The sequence below is a fragment of the Hippoglossus stenolepis genome, chromosome 6, assembly GCF_022539355.2.
Source record: "Hippoglossus stenolepis isolate QCI-W04-F060 chromosome 6, HSTE1.2, whole genome shotgun sequence".
NCBI classification, from domain to species: Eukaryota; Metazoa; Chordata; class Actinopteri; order Pleuronectiformes; family Pleuronectidae; genus Hippoglossus; species Hippoglossus stenolepis.
This window is the reverse complement of record NC_061488.1, coordinates 7,231,632-7,251,135: the sequence shown is the minus strand read 5'-3', so window position 1 is coordinate 7,251,135 and position 19,504 is coordinate 7,231,632. Positions and strand designations below refer to the sequence as shown.

Sequence of the window (19,504 nt, the reverse complement as noted above, 5' to 3'; positions counted from 1 at the left end):
ACCTTGGAGCAGCTGGGAGTGATGGCAGCATGTGCCGCAGACAGGACTCTCCAGGGAGCTGCAGGGGCCCTTGCACACTCTCCACCAGGGTCCAGCGTCGTGGTCGGGCTGCTTCTCGCTCTCAGACCTGACGAGTACTGCAGCACTTTGCTCGTGTGAGATACGGTGAGATCGTGGAGGAGGCGTTTGAGGAAACAGACAAAAAAGTTCACTAATAAACCCAATGTGACAATGTCACTTTCCTGTTCTTGTATTTACAGCAATCAAATAAATAGCAGGAATATTAAATAACTTGTCAACACACTATAAAAGCACCAAAAAAAGGCTCCACTCTCATGAATATTTTACAAATACTAATTTTACAGATTAGTATATTGTTTTAACCATTGAATGACACAAGAGTCCACATCAGAAATATAACACAAAGTACAAGAGCTGATCCTTCATCCAGATCTGGTTTAATAATTGAAACAGGATGGTTACAAGGAAGGTGTGTTAATATTAATGGCATCAATAAGTTCAGTATACGATCAAGTGATTCATTTAATGAACGTTAGTAGCTGCATTTCCTTCTTTATTCTGAATTTACAATTAAAACATTAGTCAAATAAAAACTCAAGGTCTGATTATAACCTTATTTTGGTAATTATAACATTGATGCAGATGAAAGGTTTGCTTGGAAAAAGCTTGTGTGGAACTTGAGTTAGGATTTTATTGTCACTCTGTATTAATTGTTGTATTCGAGATTTTGTCGTCACATTTGTACACCCTCCCATGTGTGTATCCATTACAGTCTCTATACTAAGTCACGAGTGCAGCAATACTTACAATCTATATTAATTGTGCTGCCGAATAACTGATTAATCATGACTTCCACAAAGGATAGTTTTCCCTCCCGTCTGTATATTAAACATTTTTTATCATTGCGAGATTTTTTTATATTTTCGTTTTCTCCAAGGAACAATTCATGAATTTTGAAAAATAAGACACACATTAAGGGAACTGATATCTATGTGTGTGTGAAATTTGGTGCAGCTTGATTGAATTTAAGAACAGTCGGGCCTCGACTTGTTGCCATTCTAGTTCAGTCTGAGAAATGTCAAAAGAGAGAGATTTCTTTCTTCTATTTTTGTCTGAACATCAATCTGAAATCAGATGTGTTTCATTCACTATTATATAGGTTTTAAATCCTCACAGAAGAAACGGGAACCAGGTAATGTTCGGCAATTTCGCTGAAAAAAAGAATGAGTCAAAAGCTAAATCAAGGATTAAAACAGTCGATAATCAAATGCAGATGAGTTTATCATTGCAGCTCTATTCAGATCTACAGTGAAAGTGCAATAGATGCATTTATTTCTGTAAAAAAAAAAATCACATTTTACACTTTAATAAACATATATACATGGCCACCCTCTCGTGTCAGTGGATGTGTCCATGCTCTTCTCGGATTCCAGTTCAGAATGGTCAGCAGGGTCTGGGGCATATCCCAGCATGCACTGGGCTAGAGGTCTGAGTTCAGTCTAACAGACGAATACCTCCACAAATAAAGTAACCTAACAGTAACAGGTGAGTCAACAAATGTCTTCAATCTGTGGGTGGAAGCTACACGAGGGAAATTGAAAATACGAGATAAATATGGAGAAGAGTCAGAGACAGAAGAGGCAAAACAAATACTCTCTACTAGGTGTGGTTTTTATTCAACTCACAGTACATTCTACAGATGCACACGTGTTACATCACCTTAATACAACAGAGTCTTGTAATACCTCCTCTTAAAAATGATGAATTGGTCCTAAAAATATAAAGGAACAAATTTAAAGTCACCAAAACTGTACATTATTAAAAATTCACTTAACACCACGTTTGGTTGTCATGTCTTTTTTTTTTTCTTTTTTGAAAAAAACGTCTCGTCCCTTTAAGTGAAATAAGGAACAGCAAAGTTTATTTCCTATCAACGGATTTGAGTTCAGTGTAAGAAACAAGTTTAAATAAAACCTGGACTGTGGAGTCATCCTGTCGCCTTCATAGAACACCACCCATGCCGCGCAACATGATACATTGGCCCTTGTACAGCAAAAAACAAAACCATAACAAAACCATGAAAAGGAATGCAAGTCAGAAAACAGGGCAGTTGCCCAATGCTTCATTATCAGAGCTCATTTGAAATTCTAGTCTTTAAAAATGAGGATTTTAACCTCACGTAAAACCACCTTCAGATGTTTTCACCTGGTCGCTCAGTTGTAGTTTTGAGGGAATTGAGGGAATTCTACATTAAGTAAGGGGAACATTTCAGTGTGAGCCGTGTTCCCTAATCAGACTATTCAACAGGTGCTGAGACGTCAGTAGCCTCCTCCGAGTTGTGACACAGATCTGGTGAAACACCCTGATTATTTACTCTTAACACAAGGGACAGTGACATACGTCTCAGCCCCCCCACTGACCAACTAACATTAAAAATCCTCCTGTTTCAGAAACCAGTGTCTTTCACACAGCAGCAGAAGGTGGGTAATGTGTGTGTGAAATCATGTGTGTGGTGTGTGCGCATGTGTGTGAATGTGTGCGTGCAAGACTTTAAGTGGAGGTTATACAACGTCTACTTGTGACAGTCCAAGAACAGATTCCTTTTAGTTTAACTGGCCTTTTTCATAAATCGTCTAGACATCTCTATAAGGTAATCTGTACACGTTCACTACAAGCTATTGCTATTAAATAATCCCAGCTATTGTAATCTTTATATATATTTATATATAGAATATATAATAAAAATATATTGAGCAAAAAATTACTTCTAGGCATAAGACCACGTTACATTAAATTTCCATTGAACAGGTAAGAAATGGTGCAAGCTCTGTGAAGAGTTTTGATCCATTTTGTCGTTGAGCGATGCTAAGCAGGTCCAGTGTGCAGCGGTTCAGCTACAATAATGTGATCAGTCCCTGACCTTCAGTACGAGTCGAGAGCCAAAATACTCAGGGCCTGAGACCGTGTCATCACCCGCAGCAGGGCTCGACTTGGCCTCGCTACGACACAGGGTTTTGTGAAGGGACGTGACAGGAGAACGAGGATGAGGTGCTGTGGTGACGATGAGGAGAAATGTTAAGGAGGAAGGAAAAGTGAAGAGAGACGTGTTTCTCACTCTCTTTGATGGGGAATGGTTACGAGTTCAAGCCAGTTCAGCTGTGGGCCTGGAAAAGAGTCGGCCTGTAGAGGAAACAATAACAGACAATAGCCAAAATCTATACATATATACTTATACATGAGAGAATACACACGGCTGGAAGAACCTCCAGAGAGTCTCAGCAGTAACACAGAGAGTGTGACTGGGACAGTGAGAGCACCAACAGTCTACAGCCCCACCATCAGGAAGAACGTCGCAGGCTCCTATTTGTCCTTATTTGAGTAGAACTCCGCCCAGCGGCTCTCAAAAAAGCGCCTCATGGAGTGTCCGGCGATTCCCACCTCCGACGTGTCCTCGTTGAAAAGCTCACAGTTGTTGAAGATCAAGTGAGCGTCTGCAGCAAACTCCTCACAGCTGCAGTACCTGAGGGGAGGAACCGGGACAGAGGAAAAGGTTGATGTTAAAAAGCACCAGAGGGAACAAATGATTCTCAGGAACTGGGCCATCATTGGAAAAAGCTTCTGCATATGAATGAATATATCATACAGGATGTAACAGGACAGAAAATGACATGTTGATGGTTTCAGTGAAATATTTAACTGTACAGACTTTGGATATAATTATATTTCCTATTTAATCTACAGTAGTGCATTTGTGTAGGCTTATTGTTTGTCTTTGTCATTAAGTTGTCACTGGCTGTATGAAATATTTGATTAGATTTACTGGACCTTGCCAAGTGTGAAGAGCTGAATCATTGTTTAGACCAATGACGACTGATTTATCGCCGACACATCTGTTTGTATGCAGACGTACAAAGACTTGTTCTACATAGACGTGAAAGTCTATGTAGAAAAAGGATGAAGAGGAGTCACAATGATGATTTTTTGGGAGTTGATCAGTTCTGTTTGGGTGGGAGAGGACTGGCAAACACAAAACTATAGCATTATATAATATTACTTAACATTTGTACTTGAGAATAAATAAAGTAGTGATTAGATGTGTTGTGTGATCTGCTCTTACCCTCCCTGTAGCAGTCTCTCTCTCATGGTGAGGAAGTCCATCGGGATCTTGACGATGCGACGGTAGCCTGGCACCAGTCGGGGGTTTACGGGTTCAACGAACGGCCAAGCTTCTGCATGAGCCTCCATCTCCATCAGAATGATCCTAAGAGAAAAATAAAACAACGTGAATCTATCACAACCTGACGGACAGAACAGGTTTTGCCCTGTGGACCTACGTAGGTAAGTAAACATCTCTTCAGTGACTCACTCGCAGAAGGTGAGGTCAGGCTGGTTGCGGGTCGTCATGCGGCGGCGTTTAGTGCCGCCTCCTTCTCCAGAGAAACGCGAGGACGAGGTCGGTGCCACGGTCTCCTTGTTCCGGGTTGCCATGCCAGAACTACGTCGTGTTGTGGTTTCGTCTTCAGAGCTTTCGTCTTCGTATCTTCTCTTTTTCACCCTGAACCTGGTTTTCGTCAGGCGCTGTGATTCACCTTCCTCCTGAGAGACAGAGCCAATATGGAGGCACATTCAGTTGCAGAGGATCAAATGTGGCACAGAACAAAGGAAACGGAATGAAAAATCATTCACAACTGCCCTAATTATTACTTGAAATTTTCTCTCTTAGCAAAGACATGACTGGGTCTTACCCTGGCAACACAGGTAGGACAAAACCAGTCTCCCTCTGGCACCTGAGTGATTTTGGGCTTCAGGCAGTACATGTGGCAGCCACGATCACAGCCATCGCACAGCAACAGGCACTCATCATTGTCTCCCTTCCTGCAAACCTGGCAATTCTGGAAAAGGAGAAATCAAAGGCAAGATGTTCAAATTACTTTGGGCAGTGTGCTCCCAAACACCGGAGAACACCAGAGTCCAAGAAAAAAAGAGCGAGATAAAGTTACTCACCACTTTAGTCACAGATCTCTCCCAAGCAATGGCCTTCTCCAGCTGGAGCAAACACAGACAGATCTGTGGAGCACTGCGAACGCGATCCAGAGCCTGCCGCCATGTTCGTAGTCGAGAGGTGATTTCACTTTCCAGACTGCAACAGAGGAACATTATTAGACGAGGTAAAAATATATATATATAAAAAAAAAAGAACAAATGACAGATCCTGTCTGTTCTTCTCACCTAATGACATCCATGGGATGCTCTTCCCCTGGTGTGGGCGTGAGAGGAGCGAGGCGCATCACTTCAGAGGGGTTCCACAGTGGCTCCTTCAGGTAGCGTCTCTCGATGTTTCGCTCAAGGTTGGACAGTCGCAGCATGGCCAGGTCCAGAGGGTGTGTGGCCATGCGAGGCAGGCCCGACCACTCCTTCTTGGTTCGTACAATCCAGTCATCACGTGGGTCCGCGTCATGTTCGTAGTACTGGAGATCCTCCCGTGTGGAGTCTGGATCTGGGATTGTGTAGGGCTTAATAGGGGAGACAGGGTGAGGTTAAGTATCAGTCACAGGTATAATGCATTTTATTAATTAATTTATTATTATTACTATCGAGAGCTTTGATAATTACCTGGAATTCTATTATGGGTGTCTCTGTGTTAGGTTCAGCATCGGTCACTGCGCTCTGAGGAGGTACCTTTAAGAAACAAAAAAGGGAGATAAGAGAATGTATGTGCACATCTCAGAACATGGCCAAGGTCCTGTCAGACAAGTTTTTAACCATTTAGTAATATACTGAAAATCTATTATAAGTATTTTTGGGATATTTTAACATGAGAAAATAAACAGTAAATAAGAGGAAATAGATGGGGTTTGCAATAAAGACGCCCTCCTATTGGCACAATTTCAGCACGTTATCACATTTAAAAACTTTGTCTTTCATTTTGTCAACACAACTTGGATTGCAGTCATTGTTTTGACAAAGTCTGATAAATCCAATGATGCAGATTGGAGAGTGTGATTCCTCACCTTCAGATGGAGGTCAGCAGCAATGACTCGCTGCTCCAGGTCCTCCACCCACTGCAGGGCGATGACGTCAGTCTCCATAGCCTTCTCCTGCACTTGCCTTGGGTGCTGCAGAGCCTCCGCGAGCACATGTTTGTCCTCAACCTTCAACTCAAATATTGGATCTATTCAAAAACAACAGAAGAACAGTATTAATGGAGGAACACAGGGCAACAGGAGAAACATGCAGAAGAATATCTCCAGAAATCCAGAGATGTGGGCATGAGTCAAATAAGAAAATGAATTGGTTAAAATCCCAAAAGTGGCAAATTCCACTACACATTTCCATTTGCAACAACACTCACCGGTAAAAGATTTGGTGCACATCTCGGTTAAGCTCTCTAGATGTTTGGCCAAATGTTTATGGAGGACCTTTTCCCTGATGCCTCTTGGGTGGAGGGCCTGTAAGGTGTTAAACAGCTCCTCTGGCTCCTTGATCCACCACCAGCCACGCACCATTGCTGTAAAAGAAACATACGAGTTAAAGACTATGATAAAATGACACTCTTCTTGTCTTATACACAGAGAGCAAAATAATTGACCATTATAAACATGTTTCCTGAACATATTTGCACACCATATGTCAGCTCTGAACTGTGTCATAGTTCATTGGTTGTTAAATGGATGCATCTCTCAGACGGCAATCTGAGAAATCATGGACACCGCTACTTACATGCTGGAATGGGCTTGACCACAAGCTGTGTGAAGTACTGTTGCTCCAGCTCCTGGAACACAGAGTTGGGAGGGCGGCCGCGGCGTTTGGCTGCAGCTGCTCTTGCCCCTCTGCGGGCAGGACTGCTGCCTCTGCTTCCTCTCCTCCGCCTGCGACCTGGCTTGGCAGGGGTGGTAGGAGCAGCAGGAGCAGCAGGAGGAGGAATGGGAGCTGGAAGGAGCTGAGGGAGTGGTGGTAGGGCAGTGACAGGAAGTGCAGAAGTAAGGGTTGTAGGGGGAATTTCCTGTGGTGTTGCTGAGGTCACAGGGTCAGCAGGAGCCAAGCCAGGCATGAGTGGGTCCAGCTGAGGGGTAAGGAGAGTTTACCTATTAATATTGCAAACATAATTGTTTAAGTGCATTTTTATTCCATAATTAAATGGATTTGTATTGATTGTGGTGGACAAACCTGCATGAGTGGAGCAGCGAGTGCAGGCAAAGTACTCGGAATCTGAGGGAGGAGTTTAGGAGGTGACGTAGGTGAGGTGGGCAGCTGGGGCTCAGTGAGAGAGAGATTGTCACACGGCTGTTTGGGAAGCAGATTGAACCACTGTCCCTGTTTCTCTGCCATCTCCTTCACACTCTCCTCTGGTTGATTCCCCTCTGCAGCTTCCCCTGCTGCTGCGCATGTGCCGTTGGCTATCGCATCCTGTGATTGGCTGAGCCAGTTCTGGAAAGCAGCTTTTGTGAGGTCTTGTGTGCCACTGTTCGGTGATCCTGGCCCTTCCTCGCTGCCAGACCTGATGCTACTTCGACGCCGGCGGCGGATCTTCGCTGTGCGGAGGTGAAGCTCAACTTCGGGTTTGATTTTTCGGGGGCGCCCACGTCCTCTTGGCCTGCTCATTAGGGATGCAGTGCCAGGAAGGGGGTCCTCCTCTGGAGACAAGGTCTGGTTCGGGGCGGGGGTAGCAGAGGAAGGAGAGGAAGGTAGAGAAGCAGGAGATGTGGTAGGAATGGGGGTCTCTTCAACTTTGGGCTCCTTTTTGATGAAGGTGACAGGCACCTCAGCTACAAGGACCTCTCCTGAAGCTGAAAGAGAAATATGAGGAAAATGTATTAAAGATGGACAGTCCAATGGTTTGTAATGTCCAAAAATTGTAATTTATCCTCAGACTCACTCAAGAGCTCCTCTGGCCCCTCGACTAGAACTCCTCCGAGGTGAGGCAAAGCCAAGTATCTGCGCCTGTACCGGTCCTGACCCAGTAAAATGGCCCGCATGGAATGAGATGTTTGTTGCAGCTTTTTACGGAAAAATGCTTGGCGCTGTAGTGATACAAAGAGTTTTTAATAAAACATTACAGAAATGTATAAAATACAAGGCCAGCATGTTATCGGTCTTACCTTGGTTAGCTTATCTATCTGCCTCTCAAGCTCTGGAATGCTGGCAGTGGTAGGACTCTCACTCTGTAGCAAGAATTTAATTAAAATGTTATGTATTAAATATATGATTTCAATTCTAAATATATAACCAGTAGATCAGATACATACATCGCTGAGTTTTGGCTCTTCTTTGCGTGAGCGGCGGTTGCTCCTCTCTAGTACACCGCTCTCCTCCAGAGAGAGGTTCTCTTCCTCTGCCACCCTGGCACTGCGGCGCCTCTCCTCAAAACACAGCTCTTCCTCCGAGCGTCCTGTACGACGCGCGAGTGCCGCCTTCAGTCTGACACACACAACATTCATAATGAGCATGGTGATGGATCTGTGCTTTGACTCACAGAAGAACTGAGTGATATATTTATTTATTCTGTATATGAAGAGACTGATCTTACTTGCGTAATTTCCCCTCAATGATCCACTTGTTCTTCCTGTAGGTTGCCATGTTTTCCAAAGTGTTGTCAATGTCACTGAAATACAAAATGCATACATGTATAAAGTGATAAGGGTTAAAGAGTGGCCTCAATGAGTAAATACATAGTTAGCTCTTGGTCTAACCTTGTCACAATGTTACTGCCGTTAAGCTCTTCCACCACGAAGCCCAGGATGGCTGCCTTGGTGTCAGGGGGGAGGGCGTGAAATGTTTTGGTCCTCAGCGTGTCGCACACGTCCGGGTCATAACCGTGAGATTCCAAAAAGATGCGAAGAACTTCTGAAACCGTGCTGCGGGTCAGCTCCAACTCAACCAGCTTGTCCCCAAGGATCTTTACAGACTGAAGGTCGGAATGGAAAGATAGACAGAGTATTTTTTTAAATAATTACATGTACAGAATATGTATATTCTCACAGTGTATTAAACAGAGGACTAAAACTAAGGATTGCTTTCTTGATATATTAATTTGTTTTTAAAAAGTCCGAAAAGGTAAGATGACATTTAAACTGCTTGTTTAATCGGATGAATGACATAAAAAGAAAAACAGCAAATTCTTACACTGGAGCTGCTGAAACAAGTCAGTGTTTGGTTTGCTTTTACATGAAATTATTTCTTAGCCGATTCCCTGCCTAACAATTTAAACTCTAATCTCACACCTGATAACTCTAATCTCACACCTGATAAAATGACGGCAGGCCTGGGTCATGGAGTGCAGACTCCATCAGCTTTATCAGTAGGTCTTGGACTTCTCCTTGGCTTTCGCCCAGGCCCAGGAGACCTTCCTGTAGGGTAGCAAGGCTGGGGATGTCCTTGGGTATATTGAGGCCGATCACTTTTCCGTAGCCATGGAGGAACTCAACCATAGCCAGGCAGTGTGCAAAGGCTGTGCCGGAGAGAACCACACCAGGAATATGGGACAGCTCTGGCAGGGGCTGGTGGAGACAAAAGATTGAAGGTCATAATCATATGGAAAAAATCTCTAAATGTCAGTTAAAACAGAACGGTTCTGAACAGATTGAAACTCACTTTGTGGTCAGTTAGACACATGTCCTCTGTGGGCTTCTTCAGCTCTTCTGCAATCAACTGCTGCCTCTTTCGTTCCTCCAGACGTCTCTGGGCCTGCACTCTCCTCTCTGCCGCCCTCTTAGCTGACAGAGCAGCTTGAGCAGCAGCCTCCGCCTCAGCCTGAGCTTTAGCCAGAGCCTTTGCTTTACTCCGAGCACCCAGCACCCTCTTACCCTGGGCTATTCTCTCCTCGTCCGTCTGCCGTACTGGTGGAGGAGCCACAACCTTGGCTGATCTTCTGCGGCCGGGCTTCTTGGGCTCTGGTGCAGACTCTGAGGGCGGTGGGACCTGTGGGGCCGTCGGGTCGGTTGATTCAGCCTTCAGCTCCAGGACCTTTGCCTTTTGCTCCAGCTGAAGCCACAAAGGACAGAAAGAGCAGGTGGAGGTTAGAAAGAGGTAGTGCTAAGAACATTGCTGATAAATCATGTAATATTTTTGTCTGTACCTTGGCTTTCTTTTTTTCATCTTTCATCTTCTTAATCTTAGTATCCTGCCTTCTCTTCATTCTTGCCTAAAACATGAACAGCAGCAGAAAAGTCAGTATGAGATAGTAACCGCAGAACAGATGAAATTTAAAGTTTGGACTACAAACCTTTTTCTTCATTTTCTTTTTGATTTTTGCAAGTTTCTCCTTGTCCTCCTCCGTAAGAGCTTCTATAAAAAGCGAGTAGAAACAATTAGCCACACTCATGAGGTTACTTGCTAATTAAGCCATTTGATCTTAGACACATGAAAACCAATGCTTAATTGTTAGCCAAACACATCCTGATACATCAATAACTCGACAGCCACTCACCCTTAGCCTCAAGTCGGCTCAACAGCTTGGCGTCAACTTTGCTAAGGAGGTCGATCATCTTGGGTTTGGGAGGTCTACCGGGGCGGCGGGCCTGTGCTCCCTTCAGGCCACGAACTCTGCGAGGTTTCTCTTTATCTGGGTTTGGAGGTCGACCTCTCCGGCCGGTGATGGCCATGATCATAGAGGGAACCTCCTCATTCGCCAAGAGGACCCACTTCACACCCTGTAACATACAGTGGAGAATGATGAATCCCTCATAAAGTCTTCTACACATTTTGGTTGCAAATGCACTGTAGTTCTGATTCACAGTTATCTGAAAATTAATAAAATATATGAAGTTTGTTTTTATGTAAACGTTTATGAAAATGAACTTAGCAAACATCAACTGACCTCAGGAGTTTCTCTCTCTTCATAGAAGTCTCCGACAGGCATGCGTGGGCTAAAGCTGAAGTGTTCTCTGGAGACGTCGCTGTCCGTGCGTCTCTTCAAGTACTGAGCGAAGCAGTGAGGAGAAGGCAGGAGACAAAGAACTTAATGGTGACTGTTTTAACCATGCAGACATCATCTATTGTATTTGTCATTAAATCAAAGCATTGATTTTTAGCAACTTCAGAACATTTGGTTCAGTTTTTTTTTATAAAAATGTACCTTGATTATTTCAGGGAATTGCTTCATCCTTCTTCCACAAGGTGTGTAGTACCAGGTTTCCCCCTTCATGCGATTCTCCATTTTCTTCACTCGAATCTCCCTCTTCCACCTGTGGTTAGTGGAGTTCATCATTACATTCTGTCAAATTATAGCTCTTTACACCAAAGTAAAGCAAGAGGTTAAAGGTAAAATTACCCATGCGACAATGGGAACTGGACCTGCTCCTCTGTTGCAACCCTCCTTCGGTTTGATTCTCCTGTTTGGAAAAATGTACACAACCAAACATTAAATTAGACTGATTCACAACATGTTTCAACAAAATGTCACCTCATCAACCTTCTTAATTACCTGCAGTTGAGCTGTCGTCATCATTTTCATCAGCAGCAGTTCCGGCCTCGTGTTTGGGTGTTTTTGCCACGTTTCCCTCTTCGTCTTGTTTCTTGACTCTTTTCGCCTTCTTGAGTTTCTCGCCTGTTGGGTTAAAGGCTAAAGCATTGGCCAGAACAGCTTCAATGGTGGCTGTGACTGTATCAAGCTCTGCGGGAGGCCCAGCCTCTCCAGATACATCTGATGTTTCTTTTACATCCACTTTGACGGACTTCTTCCTCTTCCTGCTTGTGGCTACCCCGACTTCTGCGACGATCTTGAGTTTCTCCACCTTAGGAGTTCGAGCCCGAGGTTTTCGCTGGGCCCCCTCAGGAACTGTAAATAAAACATTTAAAAAAAGATTCTCAAGTAAAAACATCTAATATTTTTAAACAAACTATATTAATATCAGCATGTTGAATACCTGGGGTTTTAATCCATATTGCCTTTGGAGTTCGAGGTTTGCGTGTTTTTCCTGGGGTTGTCAGATTTCCTCCGGCAGCTGACATCATCTGATCAGTTACTGGTTGAAGTGGGTGCACAGCAGGGCTCTCTACTGGCGTACTGAAGGCGATGAAGTTCTCATCTCTCATGTTGAAATTTGGCAGAGTCACTGACTCGTTGACAGTGGTCTTCTTGCTTATCCGTCCAGCTAAGTCGGGTGTTTGAAGTCCTCTGGGCTCCCACTCAGCTTCAGGTCCTAATTAAAGATTAAAGAATTACTTTGACGTGTGTCAGCATGAATTCCACTAAAAGAAAACAAACTGTGCAACTCAAGTTTGTTTGCAATAAACAGAGAAACATTTTTTGGTTTTTTTAAGTAATGAGACTAACCCTAACCCTTTTCAACTCATGTGACAATAGTTTCCATAATTTAAGACTGTACCTTGACGGCCACTCTGAGACGGCACAAGTAAGCGTGGCTTGGACCCGTCACTTGAGTCGACAGAGGGCTCGTCCATCTGAGCGGAGCTGTTTAGGGAAGACTCCAGCATGGATTCCCCGGGGATTTGGGAAGTGTTCTTGGTCTCTTCCGCCTCAGAGGTTTCCTCGTCTCTAGTGGAGTCCAACGTGTCATCTCTGGAGTCTTCCATGGAGAAGCTGCTGTCTCTAGTGCTGTCATAAGCAGTAGATGGTTCCCCTTCTGCATGGGCGGTGCTGTCAAACTGAGAAGTGTCATTTCTCAGGTACGAGCTGTTGCCATAGTTAGTAGAGTCGTCTGTGCACAAGCTGTCATCATCTAAAAGAGACGACTTTTCAAAGACAGAGCTGACATCGAGTCTTGAAGGGGTGTCACATGTTGAATTGTTATCAAATTGAGGATCAGCATGTGAAGAGTTATCAAAACTGTCTTCGGTCAGATGTTCTACCCTCATGCTGTGATGCTGTGGTGACTTTCTGGGTGGAGTTTGCTCCGTCATGGAATCCTCCAATCCTGTTTCACTGACACTGCTTTGCAGCATGTGGTGTTTTTCAAAGTCCTTCGGTTTAGTCTTGGCTGTTTGATCAGAAGCAACTTTGGTCTGCAAAGACTTCCCAGGAAGATCAGTGTGGGATTTACGAGGGAAATTTTCAGATTTATTAATCTCAGTCGCTTCCACCTTCTGAGGCGTCCTCGTGCTTGAATCAAGCTGAGGGAGGTGTTCCTCTGGTTTTCCATTTCTTTTATTACTGAACACTTTGCTATCCCCACTACAACCATGGTGCTTCAGTGCAGGAGGAGGAGGAGTGGTGTTAGGTGGATGCTGCTCAGAGTCATAACTTTGGACCACTCCTGAGGATGTACCCATTGCAGGAGGCAAAGACACCAAGGCAGGAGGGGCGGACATAGGTGCAGTCCTGGAGGCTTGAGTGGTTAGAAGAGGTAGGGTAGACAGAGGTTTGACTGTAGGACCTTCATGGGCTGATGGGGAAGGTGAATTCACCTCTCCTGGTGGTGACGGTGCTGCTGCAGAGGCAGTGGAAAGACCAGTGTCAAAAGCTGGAGGAGTGCGTGCCTGGTGATGGGGTGCGTGAGCTGGTTCACAAGGTTTACTGACAACTGAAGCTCCTGATATTGACACGAGAGGTGGAACCAGACCAGCTGATGAATATTTCACACCTGCAGATGAAGAGGCAGTAATCAACTTTGGGGGTCCTGGCTTATCATACTGCGCTCCAGATTTATCGGGAAAGCAAGACAGGCTGGAACTTTGGACCATTTGCTGAAGAGACGAGATTGGTGCAGACGCTGAGAAAGACGTGGACACTGTGTCTGCTGAGGTGACAGCCGCACTAGGACCAGGAGCTTTAGGAGGCAAGTTTGACTGATGAGACACGGACTCCAATGAAGAGGAAGAGACGGGAGAGACAGAGGAAGCTGTGGTAGGTCTGGGCTCATTATTTGTCGAAGCTGAAGGTGTGGTCAACTTCAGAGGTGATGTCGGCAGGGAGGAGGAAGAGGACCCTGCTGACAAATGCTTGGATCCAGTGGGTGCTATTTCAGTCTGACCAGAAGGGAGGGGTCTGATGCCTTGCACGGAGGACACAGTGTGAGATGCTGAGATTTGTGGTGGAGTAGATTCATCAAGTGATGAAACATTCTGGGGCCCAGGAGAAGATTTTGGAGATCCATAGACAGGAGGAGCTGAAGAGGACTTTGTTAGTGATGGTGACATAGCTGCAGGGGATGGAGATGTGGAAAGCCGAGACAACACACACTGGGGAGGTGGATTAGAGGGTGCGTCTCGGACAGGAGAAGCCATCTCGGAGTTTGGTCGATAATCACTTGCAGGTCCCACAAGAGCGGCAGAGGGTTTGGATTGGTAACTGTCAGCTTTGGGAAGCCTATGAGCAACAGGTGCTCTTTCACTGCCATTGTAGCTCGTGTCTACCTCCTCGACGGCTTCCCTTGTATGCCCTGAAAGAGAATCAACAAAACAGTCAATAGTAACACACAACACAGGTTGTTTTCCATAATAGACTCAGACATTAGGAGGAAGAAAAGCAAAACAAATGTGCTCACTGATGAAGTGAGCCTAAGTCCTTACAGGACAACTTTATAAAACGTCTCTGAGTGAGCACCAAGTTCTGAAGTCCTTCACATTCTTGTCAGCTTATCACAGTGTGCACAACACAAGATCACACTGGTAAAACCGGACTGATAGTGAGAGGATTATAACTACAACACTAACATAACCAACTGACAATGTGAGAGCGTTTGTCTGCTTAACAAAAACTTTTATTTGGTTGGAGCTCCCTGTCCCAGGAGCCACGAGTACTCTCTCAATTGAATACGACTTATTCGCTGTAAAGAATAAACATGAAGTTGTCTAGTCCTGAAATATAACAAAAGGCCAACACAGTATCCTTTATCTCACAGTGATAATTAATTCTGATATAATTAAGTTTTATAGATAAGTGTTCAGTGGGCCTTAGCTTTCCTTAACAGATCACCTCAGAGATGGTACACTTCCAAAGGCTGCATACACCTTAGCACACAGTCTAACAGGGACATCTGCTGGTTAAATACTGGCACTGCCCCAGTATTAAGCACTGGCAGGCAGACTGACCCAGTACAAGACATTCACATTTAACGAGGAAATTTAAGGAAACAGAAATTGTTTTCACCAATTAAATAATCTTCTGATTATTTTCTCGAATTGTCTGTTTTATAAAATATAACAAAATTATAATGGAAAGTGTTCAAATGTCCTTGTCTCATCAAAAGCAACAAAATAATAATATTCAGTTCACTATGATGTCAGACATATCTCTACATTTGAGAAGTTGAAAGCAGCAACATTTTAAAACTGACTATTTAATAAATCATCTAACTTGCCAAAAGAAAATATTCCCAGCCAGGTTGAAATCTCGTTATAATACCCGACTTGGTTGTTTTTAACTAAATAATAAAATGTACCTCAACAATATGACTTAGCACAGTTGCCATGTGAGAGTTTAATGCACCCAGGGAGGGTGCAATGTCAAGTATGTCGAGCTACATCGAGTATGACCAAAGAGGAAGAAGACAAGTAAATGAGGAAAATCTAACTATCAGAGCAGTTTCATTTCTGAGGAAATAAATGCTGTGATGCCCAATGGTAGAACTTAAAACTAAACATCTGCAGACACATGTGTCATAGTAATTCATTTCTATAGAAACCACGGAAACACAAAAGACAGACAGGATCAAATAGGCCCAAAAATTATTTCTCTGTGTGAAGTGGTCACCTTGCATGACAGAAGACATGCTGCTATCCCTGTTGTGGCTCTTGGGTGATCCACTGTCCTGCACTGTTGATGGTGATATCATTGTTGCAGAGGTCATTCCCACAGGGAGAGGGCTGCCAGTGCCTGCTCTGCCTAAATTGTGGTGCTGTGGGCTGCCGCGTGGAGGTGTAAAGTTCTGGGCTGCTGGGGGCTTCAGCTGACTCGGGCCTTGAGGCTGCGACTGCAGCGGCGGCTGCTGCTGAGGAGATGGTAGGGTCTGGTGCTGGGGCTGATGCTGGTAGTAGGGCATCCCATTGGGCATCATGCCATAATGCTGCGGTTGCTGGTGCTGCTGGTGGCGGTGAGAGTGGAGCTGCTGCTGTGATGGTTGATGTTGGGGGGGCTGTAAGGACTGCTGCTGGTGATGCTGTGACGGTGTAATCCCGAGATGGGCCTGACTCTGGTAGGTCCCATACATACTGTGAGAATTATAACCTATCTGCTGTGGGCCAGGGTTACTCCTGTTCCAGTACTGACTCCCAGTTAGAGGCATGTTTGGTGGGCCTGCCACAGGGGGCTGGTGGGAGCTTTCAATACCCCCATTCAGTTGGTACTGTCCATGACCCTGGAAGTGGTGCTGTGACTGAGGCTGTGGCATCCCAGGTGCAGGCTGCTTCTGATGCATCCCCTGCCCTGGAGATGAGCCCATGGCTGGACCATACTGTGGGTGCCCCCCCCACAGGTAGTCATAGGCCATGCTGCTCTGGTGGTGGTTGCTCATGTGTGGGTAAGGAGCTGATGGTGGGTGGGAACTAGGCACACCAGACCCGAGTACAGTAGTGGTGCCATTCACATTAATCTCACCATTCATATCTGTTAGACACAAGAACATGGGCATGTTAAAAAAGGTTTGCTCGAGTAAAATATACATAAATATTTTAAAAAAAATACTTTTACACTAAAAGATATTGACTATCAAATCAAAGAGTTCTGACCCCGTTCAGACCTGGTATCAACAGCTGTCTTGAGCGATCTGATCACGTTCATTGTAATGTCAAGTGTGAGCACAGGACCTTTAAGTTCACCTCTCCTGATCGGATGTTAATACCAGGACTGTATTTTGTGCTAAAGAATAACAAATACGTACTCTTTCCCTGCTGAGGAAAACTCATGGAGGACCCGTTAGTATAAAGAGAATCCCCTGAGGAGCGTTTCAGTCCTGAGTTTGCTGAGGAGTGGGTGCCATAGTTGAAATGATTATTTGACTCCATCTGAAAAAAACAAAAACACAAACAGAAATTAATAAAAAAAACACGCGTTTAAAAACTCCACATTCAACACTCCTCTCCAGCAAGACACGTGGAAGTTTGAGCCTGAGATGCACGGGCACGATGTCATCGCCACGTGAATCACGCTAAATCATTATTTAATTCATCTTTCGTTTTATTCTCCTGCTGTTCCGAACGCAACTCGACGCTACGCGATACGCTCGATGTCAAACACTCGGTGTAAATGGCACACCCGAAGACGGTTTCGCCAGCTGCGGATTGTGACAGCACCATTTGGTTCCAAACCACAACAACCGTCAAAATGTCGCAGCGGCAGCTGCCAGGCCCTGAGCCTTAATGGACAGGCGGAAAATTACGGGAGACGCTCATCATTAGCGCTGATGAGCCGCTGCTAACCCGAGCACAGCCTCCTCAACCCACCGCTGAAACGACCGAGGCGTCCGCACTGTGCCCGGGCACCCGGTGGCCTAACAATGGAGGGATTAGCCCGGATAATTTCCCCACCGTCACTCCGAAGGGCCTGGAGATCTATTACCACACCGCGCGCTGTTTAACACTTCCATATCCCCCTTACACAAAGTAGCCATCTATGGACGCTTGATTTCCTAATTCAACCAGGAAGGCCGTGGCAAGAGGCAGCCCTTAGCTCCGCCGCGCTAGCTGAGTCCTGGAAGCGAACAAACCAGCGCTGCTCACGTTACACAAAACGACTTTAAATGTTCACAAAGCGGTCGAGTGTAACACAACACACCAAACAAAGACAACCCCCGCCTCACTTCCAAGGTTATTTAGCCACGGCATCACAATAGAGCCTAGCTAACGCACGCTAGCCTTTGGGGGTAGCTAGCTGCTAGCATCTTTAATGTTTACCCGGAGTGAGCGAGTGCGGGGCTTTAAGCTGCGATGTTAGCTCGTAGCCGGGCAGCAGGTACCGCGACCACGCCGGTCTGGATCCATGATAGCCCCGGCAGCTGTGAGAGAGAGCGCCGGGGGGGGGGGGGCACTCGAACGACGAGCCGGTTGAGTTGAGCCTCGGTGTGTTCACAGATGGAGGCGTGCTCCCCTTTTGTTCACGGGCTAACGTTAGCTAGCAGCCAGATGAAGTTACATTGTTTACGCCGCACGCACACACACACTGTTTTTTTTGCTCTTTCTAGCGGAGCATCATCCTCCCACACCGCCACCATCAGAAGTTTCTCCCCCATATTTCACGTAAAGCTTCTCCCAACCTTTCACTCCGGGTGCTGTCCGGGGCGCAGACGCTTCCAGGAAAACCTTTCGTCTTTACAGAAGTGCGGGTGAAGACGCCACGGCGATAAATAATAAACAACTATCCCCACAACCTCTGGGTTTTAAATTAGCAAACATGGCTGGTGTGGTCCAGTGCAGCCATGATCACACAGAACAGCGCGAGCGGAGTGAACTTCCCCAGAGTTAGCGCGCACACATCCGGTCACCTTCCTCATGACACTTCACAAGAAAACACTCAACAACAACAACAACAACAATTATGATAATAACAATAACAACAACAATGAATACAATAATAATGATACAAATAATAAGAATAACGATTACGATAATAATAATAAGAATGATAATGATAATGATGATAATAACGAGAACAATAATATTAATGATACAAATTATAAAAATAATAGTAACAACAACAATAATAATGATGATGATAATAATAATAATAATGACAACAATAAGAAGAAGAAGAAGAAGAAGAAGAAGAAGAAGAAGAAGAAGAAGAAGAATGATACTGATATTGTATGTGTGTTGTGTATTTTAATTATTATCATTGTTATTATTATTGTTTTTATTATTATTATTATTATTATTTTAAGTAATCTCACGTAGTGGTGTCAAATCATAAAGTAGCATAAAATGAAAATATTCAAGTAAAACAGCTCACCTTTACTCAGTGAAGAACAACCAGAGGTGGTAAAAGTACACACATCTTGTGTTACAAACGACTCAAGTCAAAGTATAAGTACTGATTCAACCTCTTTACTCAAGTAAAAGTATAAAATTACCGGTTCTGAAATGTACTCAAAGTATGAAAGTAAAAAATGTTCTCCGAGCTGTGTAAAGCAAACTGAGACTCATGTCACATTAATACAGTTCGAAGGCTATTTACCTTGAACCACTCTTACTTCAAATTAAGAAAAACAAAAAAATTACTGAAACAGGGGTAAAAGCAACAAAAGCTTTGTGAGCATGAAAAAAGAAATGTGCACAATGTTTTGAATGGAGTATTTTTAATTCAAGTAAGGCCAGCGATAGAAAATTGATTGCTCTGCTTCTTTGTAGACATTAACAAGGTTATTAGTAATGTGGGTCATTCTTTATTTTCTTCCATGTTGTTGGTCCTTGTCACAAACATATGTGCTGCACCTCTTCTCTGCCCTTGATTCTCCCTCTCTGGGCTGTTTTCATCTTTATGCCGTGTTATGTATGTTCACTTGATATGTTAAAGTAAAAGGAATTGTCTTTTCTGTGTTATTGTCCATTTAGGTTGAAATCTGTCTTGATGTTGGAAAGGCAACGCTTGATG

At 44.5% G+C, this 19,504-nt stretch overlaps 1 protein-coding gene across 1 annotated transcript; it reads right to left on the bottom strand.

Annotated features, from left to right (window-relative positions):
* Window positions 1-1,674: 1,674 nt before the first annotated feature.
* On the bottom strand, window positions 1,675-18,374 carry baz2a (bromodomain adjacent to zinc finger domain, 2A). The gene is given in 29 exon segments (XM_047340286.1): window positions 1,675-3,541; window positions 4,139-4,282; window positions 4,388-4,617; window positions 4,767-4,913; window positions 5,026-5,161; window positions 5,251-5,534; window positions 5,635-5,700; window positions 6,033-6,193; window positions 6,374-6,529; window positions 6,742-7,084; window positions 7,189-7,808; window positions 7,898-8,042; window positions 8,121-8,183; window positions 8,268-8,439; window positions 8,549-8,623; window positions 8,712-8,926; window positions 9,264-9,518; window positions 9,613-10,002; window positions 10,097-10,305; window positions 10,448-10,670; window positions 10,838-10,939; window positions 11,096-11,204; window positions 11,291-11,351; window positions 11,444-11,797; window positions 11,886-12,161; window positions 12,348-14,360; window positions 15,674-16,525; window positions 16,800-16,923; window positions 18,171-18,374. Coding segments are annotated over 28 exon segments (8,085 nt in total). The 5' UTR covers window positions 18,171-18,374; the 3' UTR covers window positions 1,675-3,381.
* Window positions 18,375-19,504: the final 1,130 nt, after the last annotated feature.